We start from the raw sequence: 25444 nt of genomic DNA on the forward strand, positions 1-25444 counted from the left end.
AAAGGATACCGGGCTTCTGTGCTTAAGGGGCCAACTGTGGTATCTCCTGACTCATATCGGTCCCTGAGAATAGTCTGGGAGGACTTTCTTTTAGGGCGATAGAGTTCGTCATCATCAGAGTCCTGGAGACAATCATCACAGTCGCAGAGGTCAAAGTATTTATGACCGGAGACCGGATCGGAGAAATAGTAAACAGGGTTGCCATGAGCATCAAAAGATTTGATTGGAATCTTCTCTTGTTGAATCATACCCTGAAACTGGGTCGGAAAAGGTGTTGGCAATGGTTGTGGCGGAGGAAACCTAATTTCAACCTCACCAGAAGGGTGAGTGATAAACTGTGGGTCTGTAGACTGGAGGGGTTCTACGGGAGCAGGTTGCTGGGTAGCCATCTGCTGTTCATAAGCCGTAACCCAAGAAGAAGGTAGGAGACGAAGGAGGTCGTCTCTTGGAATTTGTCTTGGTACATAGGTAAGGCTCGGAACATGGTCAGAGTCCACCGAGAGGAATAGAGCATCCTCAGATTGGCCTTTCGAGAGGTCAAAGGCATGGTTTTGTAACCGATAAGCCAACTGGTAGTGGATAGTACCTGCTAAAACTTTTGATTTCAAGGTTACGACAACAAAAAAAAAAACTTATCCCAACTAAATGTGATCAGCTACATGGATCCAGACAAAGACAAAATATTAAAAATAGATAGTAAATAAAAAGGAACACTACAACGACAACTCAACATTATCCCACTTAAATGGGGTCGGCTACTTGGATCCTTGCCCTCCAAACAGCTATATTTGAGGTTATACCTGAGTGAAGACCTAGACTATGTATGTCTTTTCCCACTACCTCTCCTAGGTTTTAATGCAGATAAGTCACTTAATGGGCTTATTTTATTTCAAATAAGCCTTAGGTTGGGTTATGTATGTGTTGGACATTTGATCTCATGGAATTTTTTTGTAATGGGCCACTTTAATTGGCCTAGAAAATGGGTAGAAAGTAGGAAAACGGGATTTAATTCATTAGTTTAGTTAGAGTTCTGTTTTGAGTCTATTTCCTTTGTTATTTTAGTTTCCTAGTCAGTTTAGGTTTCCCAATTAGTTAAGGATTGGGTTAGGCCTTTCCTTTTTAGTGTTTGAGTCAGTTTTGAGTCTTTTATATAAGTTTGTAATGTGCTACAACATTGGACACGAATTCGATTGAATGAAAAAAAAAAAAAAAAAAGATGGCTTATGCTGTTGTACTGTGGTATGCAGTTGGGTGAGATGCCCTAGGTGAGATACTTAAACCTGAGGGGTGAGATGCCTATTCACTAGTTCTTCTCCCCCTTCTCAACCCTCCATCAAATTCTCTTTTTTTTCTTATTTTCCTTTTATTTGTTTGCTATGAGAGTGTTTGAGAGCTGGAACCAAGCCTATGGAAGGACATCTTCTCTATTCAGCCAGAATTTCAAATCCTGCTTGGGATTAGGATCACTTGTGACTATAGTTCTACATTACGTTCATTTTAGGCCTGCCGCTAGCTCTTTTAGTTCTTTTAATCTGAATCAGATCACTGCTCCTCACTAATGCATCCTAAGGCCTCCGTTTAACATGGCTATTCTACCTCAAACGAATTTCTCGGAGCTTATCAGATATCGGGGCAACTCCCAAATCAGCTTTAATATGGTTGTTATAATCCCAGATACCTGTAAACAAACTAGAGAAAAGAGAAAAGAAGAGAAGAAGAAAAGAAAAGAGAGAGAGAGAGGACCGAAAGTCTTCGAAAAGGAGTAACCTGCGATCTGTCCAGAATTGATTGATCACAGGTTAGTCTCTATTTTTATATATTAAAAACCCAAATTAAAAGAAGTACAAAAATACCCCCAAACCATATGGCAGAAACCCTAACATAATTACCAGAATCGATAGGACAGAAATGCCCCTATCTGTTCTGGTAATTAGCAGTAAACTTATCAACTCAACACTCCCCCTCAAGCTAGAGCATACACATCACCCATGCTCAGCTTGGTACAACCATTACGAAAACTAGGAGCAAAAAGAGACTTGGTAAACATGTCAGCCAACTGATCAGATGAAGGAACAAAGGGGGTCTCGATCAACTTCTTCAGAACTGCATCACGAACGAAGTGACAGTCCACCTCAATGTGCTTGGTCCTCTTATGGAAGACCGGATTACTGGCAATGTACACCGCAGTTTGGTTGTCATAATACATCTTCATAGGCTTGGTCACTGGAAATCCCAACTCCAAGAATAAAGACCGGAGCCACATCAACTTAGCAGTGGTATGAGCCATAGCTCTGTATTCTACTTCGACACTAGATCAGGCAATGGTAATCTGCGTCTTGCTACGCCATGTAACCAGATTACCATCAACAAATGTAAAATAACCCGTAGTAGATCTCCGATCATTAGCAGAGTCAACCCAATCAGCATCAGAATAGCCAACTAGTTCCATATGCCGATTCGGATGATAGATCAACCCTTTTCCAGGAGCACCCTTTAGGTAGCGAAGAACACGGACAATAGTATCCCAATGAGATTTTTGAGGAGACTACATGAACTGACTGAGGACTCCAACAACATAGGAGATGTCAGGACGAGTCACAGTAAGATAAATTAACTTGCCAATTAAACTCCTGTACTGATGCACATCCTGGAGAGGTTCGTCATTATTAACACCAAACTTTTGGTGAGGATCCATAGGGATATCAACAGGTCTGGATGCAAGCATATCAGTACTAGATAAAAGATCCAACACATATTTCCTTTGAGACAGGCTGATCCCTTTCTTGCATCGGATCACCTCAATCCCAAGAAAATAGTGAAGTTGGCCCAAGTCCTTGGTCTGAAAGTGTTGCTATAGATAAGCTTTCACTTCAGAAATTCATGCCTCATCATTACCAGTAAGAATAATATCATCAACATAAACTACCAAGACAACTAGTTTATCACCTCTGCAACAAACAAAGACAGAATGGTTAGAATAACACTGAGAAAATCCGCAAGTAACTATGGTAGCATTGAACTTTTCAAACCATGCCCGAGGGGACTGTTTAAGTCCATAGTAACCTTGTGTAAGCGACACACACGACCTTTATTCTCCCCCTGAGCAACATTACCAGGAGGTTGCTCCATATACACCTCTTTCTATAGATCACCATACAAGAAGGCATTCTTGATGTCCAACTGAAACAAGGGCCAATCAAAGTTGACAGCAAGAGAAATAAATAGACTAACAAAGTTCAGTCTAGCAACCAGGGAGAAGGTCTTAAAATAATCAACTCTATATGTCTGAGTATACCCCTTGGCAACCAGATGGGCTTTCAACCGCTCAACAGAACCATCAGAGTGGTACTTAACAGTGTACACCCAGTGACACCTCACCAAATCCTTGCCAGGAGGTAAATCTACCAGACTTCAGGTACCACAACTCAATAGAGCATCCATTTCTACATCTATGGTAGCTTTCCATCCAAGAATACTTAGGGCATCAATATGGGTGCGGGGAATAGGATTAGTAGAAAGAGACAGGGCAAGACCATAGATGGGAGAAGGAAGATGAGACAAGGAAACAAAGTTATCAATAGGATACACAACCATAGATTTTTTAGTGCAAGAACGTGTACCTTTCCTTTGAGCAATGGGTAAGTCATCAAGCGGAGAAGGAAGAGGAGCTTCACCAAAGGAAGGCGGCAGAGGAGGAAGTGAATCAATTGGAGTATTGGTTTCTCCACTTGGTTGTCTAACCTGCTTCTTGCGTTGGTAAACCTGTAGGGGAGGTGAGTCATTGGTACTAGGAACATCAGGGAAGGGTATGAGAGAGGGAATAGGTGGAGGAGATGGAGAAGACCACTCCATACCAGATTGGAATTCCTGAGGAGAAAAAAAAGATGTGCCCTCAAAGAAGGTCACATCGGCACTAATAAAGTTCCTGTGAGTAATAGGGTCATAGCGCTTGTACCCTTTCTGAGTACGTGAATAACCCAAAAAAATGCACTTAGTAGACCTAGGAGATAGTTTATCTACTTGCACATGGAAATTATGAATAAAGCATACAACTAAAAGACTCAGGGAGGAAAAGGAAAACTCGGCAAAGTAGGGAACATAATAGAAAAATGAGACCTTTCTGAGAGAACTAAAGATGGCATCCGATTAATCAAGTGACATGCAATCAAAACCTCATCACACCAAAAATGCTAAGGGACACATGCATATGAATCATAATAGCTCGAGCTACCCAGAGAAGATGCCGGTTCTTGTGCTCTACTATCCCATGTTGCTGTGGGGTATAGGTGCAACTAGTTTAGTGTATCTTCCCACGGTTGGTGCAAAAATCAGAAATATCATTTTGAGCATATTCTAGAGCATTATTAGAACGAAAAATCTTAATTAAAATACCAAACTGAGTTTTTATTTCATTATAGAATTTTTGAAACATAGATAAAAATTCAGATATGTCCTTTAACATGTAAAGCCATGTAAGGCGAGAATGATCATCCACAAAAGTCACAAAATAGAAAAAACCAAATCTATTACTAACTCTGCAAGGACCCTATACATTAGAATGGACTAAAGAAAATAAAGACGGACTACGAGACACAGAGCGAGATGGGAAGGACACACGATGATGTTTGCCCAACTCACATGCTTCACATTCTAACCTAAGAACATACTTAAAATTAGGAAATAAAAGTTTCTATCTAGACAAAGATAATTGTCTTAAACGACAGTGCCATTGGAAAGGGGTCACATCTCCAACAACAGTAGCAACAAAAGAAGTAGGAGAGCCACAGTTGAGATAATATAAACCATCATTTTCACACCCTCCACCAATCGTCTTTCTCGTGTGAAGATCCTGAAAAACACAGCAAGAGGAAAAAAAGGTTATTGAGCAATTTAATGAACTAGTTAGCTGACTCACAGAAAGAAGACTTAATGGAAATTGTGGAACATGTAACACAGAAGATAAATTCACAGAGGGAGTAGGAGAGATAGTACTATGGCGTAGAACTGGTGTGGAAGCACTGTTGGCCAGAATAACAGATGTAGAACTGGTATTAGAGGAAAAATTCTTAAGAAGTGATGACTTACCAATCATATGAGCAGAGGCACATGAATCAATGATCCAAGGGGTAGAAGTGGTGGTAAGAAGGGTTGAGGTACCTATATGAGCTAAGGTGGCAGCAGATGTAGACCCACCATTGGATGTATTAGACGATACCTCGACAGTGTGCGTGTGCTGGAGCAACTGATTGATGTCATCACGCAGACTAGTAGATGAATCACCTGAAGGTCTCAGTTTAGCATTAATGGAAGACACTGTGTCAGTACCATCATCTGACACTGCATGATTGGCTAACTGGGTTGCCCACTCTGGCTTGCCATGCTTTGCCCAGCAAGTCTATAGTATGGTTGGGATTCCCACAATAAGTGCACTGGCGGGTTGCACGATCAGAAGGTTGTCCGCTAGAACCTCGACCAGTTTTTCCACGACCCCCCACGACCGCGACCACATCCACTATTGGCAAGGAAGGCAGAATTGTCTTTGGAAGACTGATCAGATTTAGTTGATGAAGTGATACGCTGCAATCGAATAAGTTTCATTCAGAGTAGGGGTAGTATCGCCTGCAAGTAAATGGCCCTTCATTGCCTTCAAATCATTATTCAAACCAGCAAAAAATTTAGAAACAAAAAACTCATTCCACTGAGCTTTTAATTTGTCAATGTCTGTGGTCAAGGGCGGGAAAACATTAAGTTCTTCAACCATTCCCCTAAAAGTACTATAATACTCTGAAAGAGATCTGTCAGACTAGTAAAGCTGGAACAACTTCTCATAAATATCATAGATGCGGGTCATGTTCTTTTCTTGAGAGAAGTTTCTTTCAAATCGTCCCATACTCCATTTCCAGTAGAGTGAAACATGACATTAGCAATGACATCTATTTCCATATTATTCCACAACCAGATTAAAATCAAAGCATTCTCCTTCATCCATTCATCATAACCCTTATCAAATGGTGAAGGAGAATCAGAAGTAGTATACTTAAGTTTATCCTTGGTCATAAGATAAACCTTCATAGCTTGAGCCCAAAGTAGGTAATTCAAGCTTCCTTTGAGCTTAATAGAAGTAATTTGGACATTGACATTGTCCGAAGCAGATGCAGTAGTCACAGAGGTAGTAGACTTGGTCTCAGCCATGAGAACAAAAAATAAAGTAGACAAATAGAGTCGTAGAAATACCAAAAAAAAAACAGCAAACCACACCTGAACCACGGCGACTGGCGCTAGAGCCCTTGCAGAAATTAATTAGATCAAAGAAGGAGATATCTGACTTTCACCCAGGAGACCCTGGTTTCATAAAAAAAGGAGATGGCTGCGGTCCAAGGTCTTCAAATCTTCAACATAGTACCAATAGGACACGATCTATACACCAAATAAATCACTCCATGTGACTTAATACATAGTAGAGGCAGCAATGGGTGGCTACACACCATAAGATTTTAGCGCAAAAACGAGATCAACAGGGAGTGTTTTGAAAAGCTCGATTTGATCACAGAGGCTCTGATACCATGCTATAATTCTAGACACCTATAAACAAACCAGAGAAAAGAGAAGAGAGAGAGAGAGAAAGGACCGAAAGTCTCCGAAAAGGAGGAGTAACTTGCGATCTGTCTAGAATTGATTGATCGCAGGTTAGTCTCTATTTTTATATATTAAAAACCCAAATTAAAAGTACAGAAATACCCCCAAACCATACGGAAAAAACCCTAATATAATTACCAGAATTGATAGGACAGATATGCCCCTATCGGTTCTGGTAATTAGCGCTAATCCCTATAGGTTCAACGCTAAACTCAACAATGGTCATTCCTTACTTTATCCTTCTTAGTTTTGCCACACATCTATCTCAACGTCCTCATCTTTGGTACACTTAATTTATTGCAGCATCCTCATCTTTTGATTCCAAGGTTGATCTCCATAATTCCAACTTGGCATTTATCCATGCTTTTGTTTCATCCACCAAAATAGTATCGTCAACACAAAGTATACACCAAGGGATCTAATATTGAATATCTCTAGTCTACTTGTCAACGTTTATTGCAAACAAATATGGGCTTAAGGCTAATCATTGGTGTAATCCAATTGTAATTGAGAATTCACTATTCTCCTCCACCACAATTCTTGCACTAGTCATTACACCATTATACATATCTTTAACTATGTCCACATATTTACTTGAAACACTTTTCTTCTCTAGTACTTGCTAAATTAACTCTCTAAGGACTACCATAAGCTTTTTCTAAGTCAATAACGATCATATGAAAATCCTTCTTACATTCTCTAAAGCTTTCCATTAGTCTCCTAAGCAAATAATAACTTTTGTGGTTGATCTTCTTGACATAAAACCAAATTGGTTATATGAAATATTTGTTTCGTGGCTTAGGCATGTTTCAATTACTCTTTCCCATAATTTTATTAAACTTTTATTCCTCTCTAGTTATTACAGCTTTGAATAGCATTTTTATTTTTATAAATCAGAACTATATGCTTCTCCTCCAATCATTTGATATTTTTCTTGTGTTCATAATCTTTAAACAACTTACTTAGCCAAGTTATTCCACAGTTACTATCTTCTTAGCTTCATTTCTAAAAAAATAATTCTTAGTCCTTTGCTAAGTTAACACTCGATTTTTTAGCTTTAATGGCTGCTTGAACTTCATTATCTCACCACCAAGTTTTCTTAGATGATTGTCATTGTCCTTTAGATTCTCGTAGAACTTCCCTAGCTATATTCTGAATATAAGTAGTTATCTTGTTTTGCATCATATCAGTGTCTCCATCAAAGGCCCACCTTCCTTGTGTTACTAATTTATCGGTAGATGTCTTCAAGTTTTCTCCTTTTAAGTTCCAGTATTTATGCTTGGGCAAATAATCTCACATTTCCTACGATTCAGCATTTTAAAGCACATATCTATGACCATTAATCTATGTTGCATGGTTAAGCGCTTCCCTGGTATAACCTTACAATCTTTACATAATAACCTATCCGTCTTTATAGTTAGAAAGAAATCTATTTTGCTATTATTTTTCTCACTTTTGAAGGTATTAAATATTCTTTTCTCCTTTCAAAGCATGTGTTTACTCATGATAAATCGTAACCATGGAAAATTCTAAAACTGAAGTCTCCTCAGTCCTCTCTCCAAAACCATATCCTCCATGAATTCTTTCATAACCTCTACTATCTCTTCCAACATGTCCATTTAGATCTCCCCCTATTATAATATTTTCTCATTGACTAATTCCTTGAACTAATCTATCCATGTGTTCCCAATTTTTTTTTTCTTAATATTTTCATCCAATCCTATTTGTAGTGCATAAGCACTAATCATATTAATTACCTCTTTTCCTAACATCAGTTTGAAGTATATTATTTAATTGTCAATACTTTGCAGTTGATTAGGGTAACTTTTTCTAAAATTGGTCTGCCCTCTTCTTATTCTCCGTCCGTCTAATTAGTTTATATCACCAACATTATTGCCATAACTCTGAGGAGCTCTATTTTATGCAAAGAACTGAATGAAGAGATTCATTTCTGCATTCTCTTGCTGCACCTTACTGGTCAAAGATAGCTCTTTTCATTATTGTTGTTGAATTCTTGGATTTAAGGTATGCATTGATCTGATTAAATAGTAGTTTGTAGATGAATGCTGACTATTTGTGCCGAATTATGTCTTTTATTCTACCTTTACCTGGACTTTTCTTTCTCATAGATACTGTTTTTTATTAATAATACAATTTGTTTGACAGGTTCTGGTTATGTTTGCAATACATATTTTGGAGGTGTACCATATCCTATGGATATAACAAGGATGTTCAACTTCAATAATGAAATATCTAGCAGGTATCGTTGGTATTGGGGCATAATAATTTCTACAAAATGACCTTCCGACCTCCTTGCTTTGGAAGCTAGGTGACCTTTGAGGTTAATATCCTGGCCACTGGAGGTTCTCAAGGGATGTAGGTGTTCCGTTTTCCATTGCCAATTTTTGTGTTTGAGGCAACAGAACCCCTTCCCTTACTACACTTTGTTAGATTTTCGTACTGTTTTATAGATTTTTCTCATTTTCAGTAAGATATGTGATTCATTCATTCAGTTGTTTGGAGATAATTTAATTTATTCCTAGTGTGACACTTGCTTATAATTGTGGTCACATGCATGTTATTGTTCACTTGAAACTGGTGGGCTATTTCAAATGCTTTTGCGTTCGAGGAGAAAACCTATGTAGTTTATGTATGTCCTAGGGTGACTGGCCTGGATAAATTGAATTCTTGAAATCTCAGTGCTGGTCCGCCGGGATTGTACACACTCCGTTCTTCAATGACTGCCCATATGTGGCTATTTGGGTTTTCCAAAACATCCATTTCAAGAATTTAATTCTTGGATTTTAGTTGGTCCCCCCCCCTCCCCCTCCCTTTTACCCATCATCACACTAATGCAAACTTGAAATCTGCACTGAGAATGAGGATAAACTTGGTAAAATAATTCAGTGAAAGTCAGAAGTTGGAGTGTTTATTGCAATTCCTTTAGATGCCTGTTTTTGCAAAAGAGGTAGTACCTGTTAAACCAGGATTTTCATGAACAGTTGAAGCACATTGAGACATTCCTTTTCCAATACATGCATTGTTTGAAACATGTTATTACCATGGTCACCTTATTGTTTACGAAGATGCCTGTGCAATGGAAAACTGTGCTGCACATCTCACCTTGGTTTAGTGTTCTGAGCCTCAAGGCGGCAGCATGATGGGAACTAAGTAGGTGTTAAGCACAGTTTCCCTTGGCACATGCAGCTGGAACTTAGCCATTCAGATTCTGGTGGAGTAATTTACCAAGCTGGATTTGGCAAGACAGTTAAATTATCTGAGTTGTCAATGAAGTTGGATATGATCCTTTCTCTGATAGACAAATTGACAAAACTTGTGTTGTATGATATATTTTCTCGTTGTTTTGGCACAGAATTGTGCAGACGTCTCTGAGTGACCTTAGTTCAGCTGAAGGTAAAAATTCTGAACAGGGTGCAGAGAATCATCTTTGTTCAGCTGAAGATAAAAATTCTGAACAGGGTGCAGGGAATGATCTTTGTTCAGCTGAAGCTAAAAATTCTATACAGGGTGTAGAGAATGGAAGAAAAGAGGTCACCAACTTGTGGAGGCAAAATGGGTTTTCTAGGTAAATACAAGTATGCTGAATGTATACTGGATTAGCAGAAGCTAGCATTTTTCCTTTCTAAATTCAACCTCTATGCAGTTTTTTTATTTTTTATTTTTTTTTATAATTATATATATACCTCTATGCAGTTTAATAGTTGCTGCTCTAGAGCTTGATACCTGGAGTGCTGTTCAGGAACTTCTACCACTTTTATCATATTCTGCGCCATTTGCTATTTATCACCAATATCTACAGGTGCTTTTCTTCACTGTAAATATCATATAGCTATCCCCCCCCCCCCCACCACCCCCCCCAAAAAAAATTGATTTGCTCAGATAAGTGATGGTAAATAATTTTATAACACGTCAAAGGCTTAAAGCATCATACATCTTGGGTTCTTTATATTGTTCTAGTTTTCATGTTAGAATTCTCTAGCTTTTCCATAGAATGTGCTTTAGTGTATTTGATCTGTTAATAGCTTGTACCATAGGGGTATTCTTGTAATATTCTTACTGATTAGTGTCTTATGTGTGGTACATTAGTTATAAGGTCACTCTTGTACTTCTGGTATACATTAGTTAACAAAATTCTCTCCTATTGGTAGCACTCTCCACCGCTGGCTTCTATTTGCTCTCTCTTCTTTCCTTGTTTTAGGCCTGAAACTGTTACATAATCAAAGCATACTTAATTGGGACTTGCAGTGTGTTATACAACCCCCCCCCCGGCCCCCTTATTTTCTAGGTGGAGTATCTTTATTAGAGTCTATTAAAAAGGGTTTAGATCTAATCTATTTTTATTATTCATGGGATTTCGGTTCATCAACGTGATTTTTTTTAAAACTGGAAATGATTTTTTCCTCTGGAAGTCTGTCCTTATCATTTACATGCTAAGTCCCCAATTCTTAAAGAAGCTTTTCTGAAAACACAAACTTATACTTTTCCTCCTCTTCTTCTTCTTTTTTTTTTTTTTTTTGGTTTTGTTTATTATATACAGATAAACTTACAGTTTTAGACCTTCTAATTAGTCAAGTTTGCCAGAATTTATTATGATTTTGAAGAATTTTGAAACTAATATTCATCTGGAATCTAACATTCTAACCCATATTTCAAAGAAACAAAAAAGTTCACTAAGCAGATACCTCCAGTAGAGTGCATAACTAGGATATCAAGGGCTGATTAATATCATGTATTCACTATGTTCATGCATGTATACCATGGTGGCATAAAACAATCTAAAAGTTTTGATTTTAGTCATCCATTATCAGGTTACTTATTTTCTTTCTACTCATATGTACTGTATTTTTTAGAGATTGGTGATTATCTATATTGTTTATTTTAAATGTGTCTCTCCCTTTTGTGCCCTATATGTTACCAGCCATGTGGTAAGAAATTCAGAATGCCTACTATTGCTGTATTGTCTTTTGCTGGCCTTTTTCCTGCTCTTTTTTGTTAGCCGCACTGAGTGTTCTTGGACCAATAATACCAATTGAGCTACAGTTAATTTTTCTCAAGTTCAACTCATATCATACTGGATCTTTCTCATGCTGATTTCAGATTTTCCCAACAAAGTGGTTTGGTATTCTTGATTAAATTAGTTCCTCATCATTCTGCATTTGTCCTCTTGAGGATGTCTTTCTTCAGCCTTGGCTAGTTTTCTAGTGTAGATTACTGCCGACTGCCAAATTCATTTGGACATCATGTGGGGGCTCGCATTTGTATTCAGTCATCTGGAAATAGCTGATGCCAAACATTTGATTTGATGGTACTATTTAACCATCTGTCGGAAGACATTTATGGGCTGCCTTTTCATTTCTAACTATGCCAAGGAATCTGTTATATTTGATGTTTTGGGTGACGTAAATCACCCCCACCAAGTGTGTTCTACCCTCTTGTGATCATTATTTTCTAGATCTCTGGTACTCACCAAGGAATAGAATTTATCTAATAGAAAGTTTTGTCATGCAGCCTCTTGCCACGTGCATGCACAATCTACAGAACAGCAAACTGGCAATCGGCCTACAAATCTCAGAACCTTGGCTACGCGAATATCAGGTCACTTGTTCAATCTTACTAATGCATCTTCACCAATTTGGTTGTTTTCCACAAACCTTTTGATTTAATGGCTTAATCTGCATATATGTTAATTCAAGTTACTTGGAGAGACTTTGCACCTTGATCTCTCAGGGTTCCCAGAATATTGGCATAGTTGTTCGTTCCACAAAGCAAGTCAGTTACCTCCCAACTAACCCAAAAAAAAAAAAAAAAAAAAAAGCAAGTCAGTTTAGTAGTAGTAGACTAGTAGTATTTTTCAGATCAAAGGAATCGAGTACATGAATTTTTTGGCCAGAGTAGTCTGTCAGATTGTGTAGTGGTCTTGTAAATTTTGTGCAAGGATAATCCAACTGAAGGGATGATGTATCTTGTGATGCAACCAGAGTGGGCTAGGATACCGAGGTCCGGCACAAGGTTACTTATCCCCAACCCTAACCCAGGTCATCACGGCCCAAAACCCCAAGACAAAATATTTATACAACTCAACTAATCCTTACCCAACTAAATGGGGTTAGCTAAATGGTCCTATTTCTATACAGTTCTATTCAAAAGCTAAAATTGTTGCTAAGCACAATCCATGAATTTATTGCCCTTCGATTTTTTTTTTCTTTTGGTACTACATATATTTATTAGGAAATGGTTAGATTCATCATCCCCAGCCTTCACCGTTGCAGCATTGAAGCACCTTATGCACATCTATAGTGTTTTGCATAGAAACAACCGTAGTATACTTCTAAATCGGGCCACGCTGTGCCCAGGAACTTGACCCTAACTTGGGCCTGTCCACTTCCAGCTGGAATTTCTTCCCCACTAGCCTGGGCCACTGCTGATAATTGCAGCCTAAGTCCCAAAAAAATTCAGGCAAGCCAAGCTTGGGCCCAGGTTTTGTCATGCTCAAGATATGCCCCTACAGGTGTTGGACCTCATAATACCTGAAATCCCGAATCTTGCTGACTTTCTCTTCTATTATTCTAATGTATCTGATTTCTGCAGTTGATTTGATCTCCAAAAGGTGATGGTCTTTGACATCCAGGCAATTGGTTGAAGTATATCCCCCAAAGCTTAGGATTGCTAGACATAATCTTTTCCTGCCATTGTATGAGCTTAAGTGAACTCTTTCCATTCCTTAACAGTTTGGGGCTAAATGGAAAAGGGTGTCTTTACGTATGATATAAACCTTGAAAGTATTTTTTAAGTGCTGGAAGAGCACTCATGTATGTCACAGGTGCCATCTGAGTCACAGAAACTCAACTAAATCCCCAGAGGGGGCCATCACATTGGCCCAGCTTAGTGAACTTGAAAGTGGAGTGGAGTTGTAGACTAGGTTCATGCTTGAATACATCCAATCATAAAATTGGTGGTGTAACTGGTAATAAGTTTTCATTAGCTTTCTATCTGTGAAACATAGTCGTTGCCATTCATATATACATGCATCTCATTCAACCCTCAGCATTTCTCACCCTTTCCTCTTTATCTTCAATTTTGTTCTTGTTAGTTTGTTCGAGACCTTTATGTCTCAATATGAATCCTTGCATGCCAGTTAATATTCACATCCTATATCTCTTGGAATCGCAGGTGCTTCCATCAAGAACTCATCCATCCATGCAGATGAGTGCCTTTGGAGGTTACATTCTAAGTGGGACAAGGATATGTACTGGTGAAAGCGTGCAGCAAACCAGTTAAATTGAGTTCCTGTGGCCCCCCCGGGATGTTCCTTTGTCTTCTTCTCAAGTATCCATATTTTGTAAAACATCAGGTGGTAAGAAATTTTTTCCCTCAAGGTAAAAGAAAATGTTTTACCGTGGACAATTCATTCTTGGATGAAGCCTACCATATGAATATGTGTTTCCTGTCCGTTTTGAGGTAAGGTAGGGCCCTGTGGCTGGAAAAGTTACCCAACGAAGTGTGCTGTAAACTGAAGAATGAGAAAAAGGGTATTGGAACTAATTCCTAAAGAATCAAAGAAAGATAATGAATGAGGGAGCTGGTTTCCAGCAGTCATATCTGCCACATTTCAGTTTAGTTAGTGCTTACATTCACTGATGTGTTGTCCAGATCCTCCTCTAATCATGTTGATTATCATTTAATTTCAACTTTGCCATCTTATGGATTATGTTTCAGAAATTGTTTGATTTTGATTTTTTTTTTTGGTTGTTGGGGTGGGGTGGGTGGGGGTGGGGTGGGGTGGGGAGTTGCCTCTGTTTGTTTTGTTGTAGAAGTTTCTTTGCAAATGATATTTTACAGGAAAATTTTCCAATGTTAGTTTATTAATTTGCATTTTACATTAAAACAGGGAGTGAAACATTCTATTTCATAGGAAATTTTATCTTTTTTTCTCTTTTTTTTTTCATGAAAACTAAAGGAGCCAGGAAACATGTTATTGTAAAATAGTAGTGGGGTCAGGAATAAAGAATACTAAGTCCGCAATGCAAGGTGGAAGCTATTTCCCACACTTTTAAGTTACTTAGGCTGTTTGGTGGTGCTAGGCTTTGGTTACATTTTTCATCTGTTGATTTATCAATCTTGTCCAACTTTCATATGATGGGAAATATAGAATTCACATGTTGACATATGGACCATGGTAAACCTAACCTACGAAAATCCATATCAATCGTTGGTCATGGAAGGGTCTCTATTCTGAATGGGAAACAATAAATTGAAACGAAACTGGTAGTTGAAAAAGGAACCGAACCATTGATAATCGGTTTGGTTTTGTTATTAATCTCTAATAATTGGTTTTGTTGAGTCTTAACCAAGAAACCATCTCTTCTTCTTCTTCTTCTTTTTTTTTTTTTTTTTTATATTTGGTCAGAACTAAGAAACCATCTCATGCAAACAGATAACCTGAGTTGGAAAAAGTGTTTGGACAAAGGAAAGAGAGAGATCCACTTGTGCTTTTTTTTTTGTTTTGATTTTGATTCATATATATATATATAATGGGAAAAATCTGGGCACATTGCCCATGTACCGCAAGCTAGCATCCGTTGTGTGTTTCTCTCTTTGATTTTTTCCTTTTGTTTTTTGTAGAAGAAAAATGTTTTTTAACCATCACCCTGTAGGCATGGTCCGCTGAAAAAACAACCCTTTGAAATGACTCGGTGCCCATTCTATGTGATGGTCTGTTCCACACCCCTATTGGTGCTACTTGCACCCTGTCTATTGGTGCTACCCGCACCCTCATTGGGCTTGTCCAGACTCAACCCAAGGCCTCAGCTCAAGCTTAGCCCGAGCCAGCCCTGTGGGTTGAAAATCTTAGCTCAGACCTTGATAGGTTCAGGCAGGCTTTGAGCAGGCTCGGGCTCGCTGGACAAACTTGCATCCTTAGATTCATATGTGTGTTGGTGAAGTGGACAGATGTGGTCGAGGGGAAATCGATTAGGAATCGTTTATAATAAACCGAATACTATTCAGTTTTGATTTGAGAAACCATTAATGACCGGTTCAGATTTTTCTTTTCGTTCATTACATCTTAAATCGAACCAAACTACACTAATAAAACGAAACCAGCCAATATACATCCACCCTTGTGGAGTTGTGGTCATAGTGGTTAATTAATGTAAAGTGATTCTCTGTCTGGGAATGCAGTCTTTGTCAGTAATCCCTATGTTTATCTATTCCTCAAAATCAAGGGCAAAGATGTTCATTCACATGGGGGGGAGAGATATATAACACACATGGGAGTGTTGGTATAGGCCATGCTTTGTTCTTTTTCTCTTAAGTGACCATTGTAGCTGACGAGCCAGTGGTCCTCTATAGAGGCAAAGAGTGAAGTACATCAAAGAAAATAGGAAGATTCAAGAATCCAACTGGCGGATTCATAAACGGTCGTTGCTGGGCTGCTGCCTCTCCAAACCTTCATGAGATGCTATATATATATATATATATATATATAGAGAGAGAGAGAGAGAGAGAGAGAGAGAGAGAGAGAGAGAGAGAGAGAGAGAGAGAGAGAGAGAGAGAGAGAGAGCATGGAATTGAATACTCATATAGACAAATATATAGTTTCTTTATCATTCAAGGAGACTAAAAACCAGTTGCTTGTACCAAATAGTGGGAGAAAAACCCACTTGTACAGCTTCAATGGTTTGAATTTGAAATTGCTTTATACAAAGAAAAGGCGAGCCAGTAAAGAAAAGGAAGCAGAAGAAGCAGCAGCAGCAGCATTAAACACTCACTGGCGCTGCATGCATGAGATGATAAAGGTGAAAATATACGCAAGGCAAGGCAAGGCACGTATGGGACAGTTTGTTTGTTTTACTTCATTATCATGACACTTGCCTTGCCTCATCTTTTCTTTACCAAGATAGGGAGGTTACGTACTGGAAGCTCCAAAAGCCTCTACAGATCCCCTCGGATCTACAACTAAATTCCAAGAAATAAGCATAGTCTGTATTGTACTCTCTCTCTCTCTTATAGAGGAGAGAGAAACAGGTGTTTTCATGGTGATGTCAAACAGATATACTCATTACCCAAATGTCATTTGAGGTCACCAGGAAAGTAATATATGGAAGTGAAGCAAACCCAAATAAGGAATGTATTCAAAAATTGAAAAGCTTTGTCCAATCCAGTTGTGTACTAATTGGATGCCCAAGAAAATTAAAGTGAACGGGAAAATAAAATGAGATGATAATATCATTTTGTCTACTTTTAACATCTGAAACTATCTGCATTCCTATAGACACGCAGGAGACGAGGGAATGGAGATCAAGGGATTTTCTTGGAGTACTTAGTAGTTTTGATATGGTTTTAAGTATTGGTATCATATAGGTCGTATCATATTTGATTCGAATTGGTTATCAGTATCATTTCAGGAGAAAAATAATAAAAAAATGTATTTTTTCTAAAAAACAAGGGTAAAAGTGACCGATCCTCTCCGGATACCAGTATCAATACCAAGAACTAAATCCATATTGATATCACTTGTTGGGATGCTGGTTTCAAATCTTGAATCAAGATTAGTGCAATCATATAGATTGGATCAAATTGGTATCAATCGAGATCAATTTCTAGTCTAGACCGTTCCAATATTGATCTATTGGTATGACTCAAGGATAAGAAAGCAATAAAAATTGATTTAAAAAAAAATATAATGATGTAAAATATATCTGATCTAATTCAATACAGGGCGATCTAAACTGGTATCAATAAAATCCAACCTTGTTCCAATACCTGAGATTAGAAACCTTGGTTAGGACTTGGACCTATCCAAGTCCTTATATACCTCCACATCAGGTTATTCATATCTAATTGAAATAATTCTTTTTAGGTGCAAGCTTTTAAATTTTTTTTTTTTTTTGGATAGAGTTTCAAATCCATTTTCAATTCATCGATGGAGAGAGTTCCAAGATCCAAATTCTCTTCAACCTCTTCAACATGGAGATAGGATCCGTTGCTTGTACGATAACCTGGTCATACGAGTCAACATTCAACACCTGTCTTTCTTTCTACCATTATATAAAAGGTATATTTAGAAACAAAAATGACAGATGTTGGATGTTGACTCGTACAATCAAGTGATCATATGAGCAACTGATCCATTTTTTTCAACATGCATCCACCTGCTGGCCCCGCACCGGGAGGGGGGTGTCTAGGCTCTTCTAACCACCGGATTCGCACTGGGGGGCTGGAGGGTTAAAGAGGATCTAAATGGGAGTTGGGATCTTAATTCCAGACCAATACTCATCCCTTTTACCCTTGACATCTATGGAAGATTGGAAGCAGCATACCGGACCCACCTTAGTATACAATAGTCCATCCAATCACGTGCTTTGTAGGAAGACTGAAATCAAATCAGAAGACCTATAAACCATTTCACCAGTCACCACTTTCCAGTGACTTACCACACCTCTCTCTCTCTTATAAACCCCAATTGTAGATTAGTACAATTGTTTGTCTTGCAACAATTATAGCAGCAAACGATATGGGATATCCAGTGACAAGCATTGTCTGATCTGACGTTTTAATTTAACACATAAGAAATCATCTGATCCTTCATTATAAAGGAATTCACCTCTCAAGTCTCAATCTCAAAACTCAGAAACGGACCTGGCCCCCACCAGGAAGATACCCAGAGCCCACGTTCCCCACGAGTCGGTGAAGATGAACCCTTTTTTTCCAAAAGCCTTTTAGAGTGATTGGATTGAATTGGATAGGATAGGATTGGGGGCTTCTCCTTTTTCTTTGTCGTCCCGTTCTTCCACAGACCAGACTTTATTATGAGTAGTTGATATTTGATCTCCGCCGAAAATCCTCTCTCTCTCTCTCTCTCTCTCTCTCTCTCTCAGAGAAAATTGTAAACCTATCTTGTTGGTCGTCAGAACCCACATCAGGGATGTAAAGGGGTTGAATATGGATCGAATTTGATGGAATCTAAATATTTTCTATTGCATTTGAATACCTTAAAACGAATACAAATTTAAATTGAATTTAGATTTTTGATTATCTATTTACATCTCTGACCATGTTATATGAATCTTCCTCCCTTCAATGAATACAAATTTTCCATAATAGCCTCGGCCAATATGTGTCAAATTCCTCCCAACAAAGGATTTCGATCCTATACAAACATGAATTTGAACATGAACGAATTTCAGATTTTCAGCAGAAGGTTAGTGAATTGATGGGCTTCTTTGATCAGGACCAGCCCATTTTAATGGCTTTGTACTTGGATAGCCGTGTGGGGTTAAAGGGTTCAAACTTCAAAATATATACTCCTCGACCTAATCAGTAGATAACGGCCTCATTTTACTCTCTCCTTCCTCACTCTCCCACTCCCATAGTCCCTACTTCCCAGTTTTTCCTTTCTTCTTACTTTCCCAAGGAGACATGGGATACTGGAGACTCTCTCTCTCTCTCTCTCTCTCTCTTGGAATCATTTCCTGCTCGACTGTAACAGCTGACTGGTACTACTACTCAATAGTCAGTAGACTCAATACTGCTGCTGGATTCCAGGACGCTTCATTTAGAACCTAAAATCTTTCTCTAGACCTCATTGATATGGACATAGACAGCCACACATTTCTTTTCTTTCCTTTTTTTTTAAAACTCCTTAAATTAAGCTAAAAGGTAGAGGCAAAAAGGATATGACACCTATGTAGTCCCCAGAGAGTTGATCAGATTTGGCCTCAAGGGCTGGCCCAATCTCTCTTCACTTCTATTTCTACTTCTACTTCTACTTTGTCTACTTAGAATATAGGCACTGTTTGATAATGTTTTCACTGTTTCTGTGTCTAAAAATAGTAGAAATGATTTTTCACGTTTTCGAAAATAAAAATGGATTTTTTGGTATTTGATAAACTTGTTTTTTGAAATATTTTTTGCAGACATAATGCCATTAAAAAATCCAATAGTATCATCGGATGCCCAATAGGGAGAGAATGTTCAATTGCCTCTTTTTAGGTTTAAATAGTTTAGAGATTTATCGAGCACAACAGTCCTTTTTTTTTTTTCTCTCATTTCTAGAAACAATGAAACAAGTCGGACTTGTTTTGTCAAAGTCGTTTCTAGAATTGTAAATATGCATACATTTTGATTTATGTTTCTAAAAACGGGTGAAACTAAATAACTTTATGAAACGCTTTTAAGCTGTTTCTCCGTTTCTAAGAACAAGAAAACGTGGAAACGACAAAAACAGAATGTTGCGAAACAGTGCCAAAGTTTACTGCTTTCAAGCAATATGTGAACCATAACACCAAAGAGCTTTTCCAAGATGAAATGTAATCATTTGGTGAAGTGAGGATGTCATTATAAAGGAAAATTTTCAATTCTAATATATAGTCCAATTTTCAAACATTTTCATTAAATATGGCAATGGGATCCAATTTTTTAGGCCAGAGAAATTCCTTGGGAGATCATCAGCCTAGCTTTTTTCACTCTTGAATTGGGTTTTTGGAGTAGAGTCCTCTAATATATATAGGTCTTTCAAAGGGTCCATAGCTCAATGAATTCGGTTCAAATTCCAAGTGAAGATGCAGCTCATAGCCTCATATATGTCCTTCTTTGGATAAAAACAGTATAGGATCGAGGGAGTACTGCTAGAGTGATTCTTGGTTTTGTTCACAGAAAACCGGGGATATCTCACAGTGGGATCCTCTCTGCTTTGTGCTATCCTTGCTAGAAACATTCTTGTTAAGAGTATATTATTTAATGGATTTTCTTATTGACATCGATTAAGTGTCAAATAATTTGTATTTTTTTTAATTATAAAAATGACAAAAAAAATTACAAATTATTTGACCCTTAAAGGGTGACACTAGAAAAATCCTTTTTAAATAGTGCCAGATGAGAGAGTTTGGTTCTACTGCACGAATCATTACCTGATCCTACAAGTGAGGATCGGATCCAACCTATATTTGGGATGTAAATAGATCGAAAACATATTGAATTAGAATCAAATGCGTTCGGATCCGGATATTTCCCAATTGGATACTTACTCTCTAATTTTTTTCCTCATCTATTTTTCTAAGTTGTTTTAACTCTTTTCCTCATTCTCTAGAATTGGTCTACACTTTAAGAACTCTCAAAATCATTAATTGATTATTTAATCAAATAAGATAATTATTTTTAGAATATGTTGGGTTTTAATTTGGATACCCTTGATCCGATACAAATGTGAATTCAAATATTTCGAATATCCATTTACATCACTAACTTATATCCCATTTTTTGCCATTACAAGGGTGAAGAGGAGTATACTTAGAAGCATAAGGACAGATGTTCAATCCTCAACGGATCCAAATTCCAGATTAGAAAGCAGTGTTTCGTGATAATCTAATTTGAATAGGCAACTACGCTTGGCCTTTCAAAAAATTTCTTTCAAAAATTTTTTTTTTTAATTTTAATTATCGTGATTTATTACTAACTTTTCACGGGAACCACCATACAAGAGAAAGAAACAAATATAGGTTAGAGACTCATTAACTGAGAATAAAACATTCGAATCCTAAGGATCACGTGTTGTTTTGCCAAATATATATTATCGGCATTAATTAAGTGATTAAGGATTAGTTAATCAATTATAAAGCTAACATGGCACGTGGCACATTAAGAAATCTCTTTGACCAGTCAAACCATTAGACGGACCCAAAGAAAAGAAAAGAAGAGAGACTCAGTTCATGACAACATGCTTGTAGCTTGTAAGTAGTAGCATTACTAGTAGTAGTAGTAGTAGTAGCAGCAGCAGCAGCAGCAGAAGAGTGAGAGATTCCGGCAAACTCAAGAATAATCTGGTGACATCGACGAACGGTAGGAGTTGAGGGTAAGCTCAAGAGACGTTCGAGAGCAGCCATTGTTGCCTTTCTCGTCGTTGTACGTTCCATAACTGCCTGTGCTGTAGTGATAGTCACCGGAATTGGACTTGTCCGAATAGAATCCTGCAATGTCTTCCCCATGAATAGGAAAGAGAGGAAGCGTTTCCATACCATTACCAGAGGCTCCTCCTCCTCCTCCACCACCACCTTCTTCTTCATCCTGCTCGCCATCATCTTTGAACCCTCCATTGATCCAGTTTCTATTGTCGTAGAGACTACTGTACATTGACGTATAAGGATCCATACCTACCCATCCAAAGTTATTGTTGCTTATAGTCCCAGGATCACCGTTGCCTCCACCATTTGAAATGGAACAGTCCTGGGGGATCATTTCATGCACAACATATATAGAATATGAGATAAAACAAGCTAGTATCTTCTAGAGAGAGTTTAACCCCAAGGGGTAGCCAAGTTGGCAAGGGATCCTCGTCTCAGTAGCGTGTGATTCTGAGTTAGATTTCTCTTCAGGGAAAGTTGAATGGTTCTCATTCAATCCCTGTCAGACGAAGTTCTAGATACTCGCGGGTTAAAAAGTAATAAAAAAAAAATCTAGAGAGAGAAAATTTGGAGGCACTAGAGCTGCCTTTACAAACTTACCCCAAAGCTCTTCTCCATGAGAAAAGATCCATACCCAGGGCTTGCCATCTGGTCCATACCAAGAACTCCAGGTGAAGAAGATGGAGAAGAACAAAACCCTGCAACTTCATGAACAAACCAGTAAAAAGAATAGTAAAATACAAAGAATAGAGACATACCCACATAATATTTTTCAGGAAAAAAGGATTAGATGATAACCAGGAGTGACGCTTGTGTACTTGTTGTGAACAGAGTCTTCATGTTTCCACCCACCACCACCACCAACAACGGTTCCTCCCCTTTGCATGGCCATATGATCAACTGTGAATCTCTTTTTCTGTCTTTCTCGAGCTTTGTGATTTTGAAACCAATAGAAAACATTCTTACCCTCGATCTTACCGTACTGTCTCAGACGAGCTGAGATCCACTGTATCTGCTCAGCACTTGGAGACCTGATTCCATTGTTGTAGTAAAGGTCCTTCAATATTCTTATCTGGTCAGTCGTTGGTGTCCACCTTGTGCTACTCTGCCTGCATAGGAAGTTGCTTTTGTTATTACTACTTGTAATATCTTCGTTTGGTTGTTGTTGTTGAGGTTCCATTACAAAAAGATAGGAAGAAAGAACAAAAGGAAGAAAACAAAGAGAGAGAGAGAGAGAGGCAGGTGTGCATGAATGAAGAACAGAAGAAGGGTTATAACTTATAGGAGCGCATGGACAGGTAAATTAAAGAGAGGAGATCAGAGAGATATCTCATATCTGAGAGAGAAGGACTGAACTTGACGGAGAGGGCTCATAAAAAGGAAGGGGACAAAAAAAGGGAGTAGAAAGCGAGGGCTTCAGGGGAATTGCTTGGATGAAAAGCCATAGCCGTAGAATGATTATAATAGAGAGAGAGAGAGAGAGAGAGAGAGAGAGGATATAGTTTATATTTAAGAAAAATAGTTTCCAAAATGAATGAATGAATGAATGGAAAGAAGAAAAAAAAGAAGAGCGTATTGGCTTGGCAGTGAACTGTGAAGTTCTTATAAGAAAATCATGGGGGAGAGATTGTTCTATCCCATCCCAGTCGACACGAATTTCAGTCCAAAGGGCATCTTTTATTCTTCCTTCTCTTTTGCCTTTCCATTTGTCTTGTTCACATTTTCCCAAAGGAATAAGAAATCTTTGTACTTGGCCAAAGCTGTCTCATCTGTTGTCAGGTGAGTATAACAATGCGTAGAATAGTCCCACCTATGACACTTCGCTCACATACTTAAATCAAAACATGATAGCTTTGTTGTTAATTATAGAATGGTGTTCATTTAGGTGCCGTTTGATAATACTCTGGGAGAATGTTTCTGGTGTTCTTCTATTCTGCGGGAATGCAAATAGAACAGAAATATGTTTGGCATGTCCGGTTCATTTTTGTATTCCCCCGGAATGAACCAATGAAAAAGAATAACTAAAGAATACATTGCAAGAGTACCAAAAAGTTACTTTCCTATTCTTTTACAAACTTAAAATAACAAATCCATTCAAAACCCCACAACCCCTTTTCTGCATCTCACGATCAAAACCCCCAAATCCGTCGCTTCCATGCCATAGGTTTTCACTCTCTCAGTCGCCGCTTCCCTGCAACGTTCGTCGATTCCCTGTGACGGTCGCCGCTTCCTTGCGACGGTCGCAGCTTCCCTGCAACGGTCACCGATTCCCTGTGAAGGTCGCCGCTTCCCTGCGACTGTCGCAACTTCCCTGCAACGGTCTCTCCTCTCGGTCGCGGCTTCCCTGTCTCTCTTCGTCGCCGCTTCCCTGCCTCTCTCTCTGTTGCAGGTCGGTCGCCGCTTACCTGTCTCTCTCGGTCGCCGGTTCCCTGCCTCTCACGATTAACGCTTCCCTGCAACTCTCTCGGTCGCCGCTTCCCTGCAGCAGGTATTTTCTCTCTCTCTCTCTCTCTCTCGCTCTCTCGCTCTCTCGCTCTCTCACAATCTCGCTCTCTCAGTCTCAAGTATCGACACACTTTCGTACTTGGAAGAGACCCTCTTTGATGAACTCAATCTGAGATTGAGAAAAAATACCCATTGATGTAATCATGAGAAGGGTAAGGTTCTGACTAATTTCAGGTTTCAACCATTCTTGGATTAGTCAGGCCGAAGGTTATCAAACGGCCTCTTAATCAGGGTGTTTAGTGCTCTTTACTTTATTGTTTTCAATGAAAGTTAAATGGTTCTTTTTTAATTCTATTATGACTCGATTTATACGATTATGAAGTTAATATAAACCCACAGGATTAGTCAGGCCGAAGGTAATGGATATCCATTATTAGCCAAAAAAAAAAAAAGATTGTTACTGTATAATATCAAATTTGATCATGAAATCTTTTTCCTCATTGGTGGCTTTGTTGATAATTATAAAGATATTTCTTCGGGGTCTGCTTTTCTTCTACATGAAGAGTCTCTATGAAATTCTTCACATGCATATCCAGATTAGAACATGGGTTCTCAAGCCAGATGATTAAAAGCTTGTCATCTTCGCTTGTTTCTACCACCCAAATCACTCTCCGGTTGAACTTGTTCAAGTTAGGGTAAGGGATATGGATTTAGGGTACTAGGGTATGTAGTGTTGAGGCTTTTGCAATATTATTTTGTAGTAGTTTTATTGTGGTATCTGTATTTAATTATGGCCAAAGCTGGTGTCACTTAGCAAGGTTACAAAAGTGTGGTAACCATTTTTTATTTCTTAAAACATCCACAATGATAGTGACATGATTACTCATAAAATGAAAAAAATAATGCCAGGATGCGTAGTGTATGCGCTGTGTCCGCCTTCTTATGAAATGGCACTATCTCTTAAGAGAGAGATAGACACAAAGACGATGACAAAGGCTACAAGTAGATTAGGTTGCAAACACATTTATGTTTTGAAAGAAGCAAATCTCAATCGTTCGGATCTTGTGAGTGGCAGTGATCTCTCTGATAAAGATGTAATGTTATGAGAGGTAGAGCCATATTATTTCGTGCAACAGTGAATTATGCAGGGGACCCTGGGTGTGAGCCATGCCTATCGGGTATGGTCAATAGGTAGAGATAATGACAATATTTGCAGAATTGATACTGACACTAGTCTTCTTCAAGGTGGTTTGTAAAATGCAAGTTAAGGTGGAGATTGTTGGGTTTTTATGTCTTATATTCTTTAGCCCACATAATTTTTTAAGCTCCCATATAATTGGGTCGGGTTTTGGGTCCATTATATACATAAGGAAAAAATTGAATTGTGTGGGGATAGGTGTTTTTAGATTTCCTATATATTCTATTTGGTGGGGGGGGGGGGG

General features: G+C 38.4%; 2 protein-coding genes across 2 annotated transcripts in view; one reads left to right on the forward strand and one right to left on the reverse strand.

Annotated features, from left to right (window-relative positions):
• The window catches only part of LOC122091595 (tRNA (adenine(58)-N(1))-methyltransferase non-catalytic subunit trm6), a 27230-nt gene extending 12858 nt beyond the window's left edge, over positions 1-14372 (forward strand). Inside the window, exons 7-12 of the mRNA XM_042661611.1 lie at positions 4918-5048; positions 8766-8896; positions 10010-10222; positions 10351-10456; positions 12166-12252; positions 13828-14372. Coding sequence (XP_042517545.1) covers positions 4918-5048; positions 8766-8896; positions 10010-10222; positions 10351-10456; positions 12166-12252; positions 13828-13935 — 776 coding nt within the window. The 3' untranslated portion in view covers positions 13936-14372. The remainder of the gene's footprint in view (positions 1-4917; positions 5049-8765; positions 8897-10009; positions 10223-10350; positions 10457-12165; positions 12253-13827) is intronic.
• A 7073-nt stretch (positions 14373-21445) lies between these two features.
• Positions 21446-22766, reverse strand: LOC122090720 (protein WUSCHEL). The gene is made up of 3 exons (XM_042660404.1): positions 22356-22766; positions 22158-22255; positions 21446-21879 (listed from the first exon to the last, which is right to left on the reverse strand). Exons 1-3 carry the CDS (start codon positions 22735-22737, stop codon positions 21466-21468), a joined length of 894 nt encoding a protein of 297 aa, XP_042516338.1. The 5' UTR covers positions 22738-22766; the 3' UTR covers positions 21446-21465.
• Positions 22767-25444: the final 2678 nt, after the last annotated feature.

Source organism: Macadamia integrifolia, chromosome 10 (genome assembly GCF_013358625.1).
Source record: "Macadamia integrifolia cultivar HAES 741 chromosome 10, SCU_Mint_v3, whole genome shotgun sequence".
In the NCBI taxonomy this organism is placed as follows: Eukaryota; Viridiplantae; Streptophyta; class Magnoliopsida; order Proteales; family Proteaceae; genus Macadamia; species Macadamia integrifolia.

What these genes read in the sequence shown, in the direction of transcription:
- LOC122090720 (XM_042660404.1), bottom strand. Translation starts at nt 22,737, where the DNA reads ATGGAACCTCAACAACAACAACCAAACGAAGATATTACAAGTAGTAAT. An exon ending in GTACACAAGCGTCACTCCTG is followed by an intron (nt 22,256 to 22,355) that starts GTTATCATCTAA and finishes ATGAAGTTGCAG; the next exon opens with GGTTTTGTTCTTCTCCATCT. An exon ending in TCATGGAGAAGAGCTTTGGG is followed by an intron (nt 21,880 to 22,157) that starts GTAAGTTTGTAA and finishes ATGATCCCCCAG; the next exon opens with GACTGTTCCATTTCAAATGG.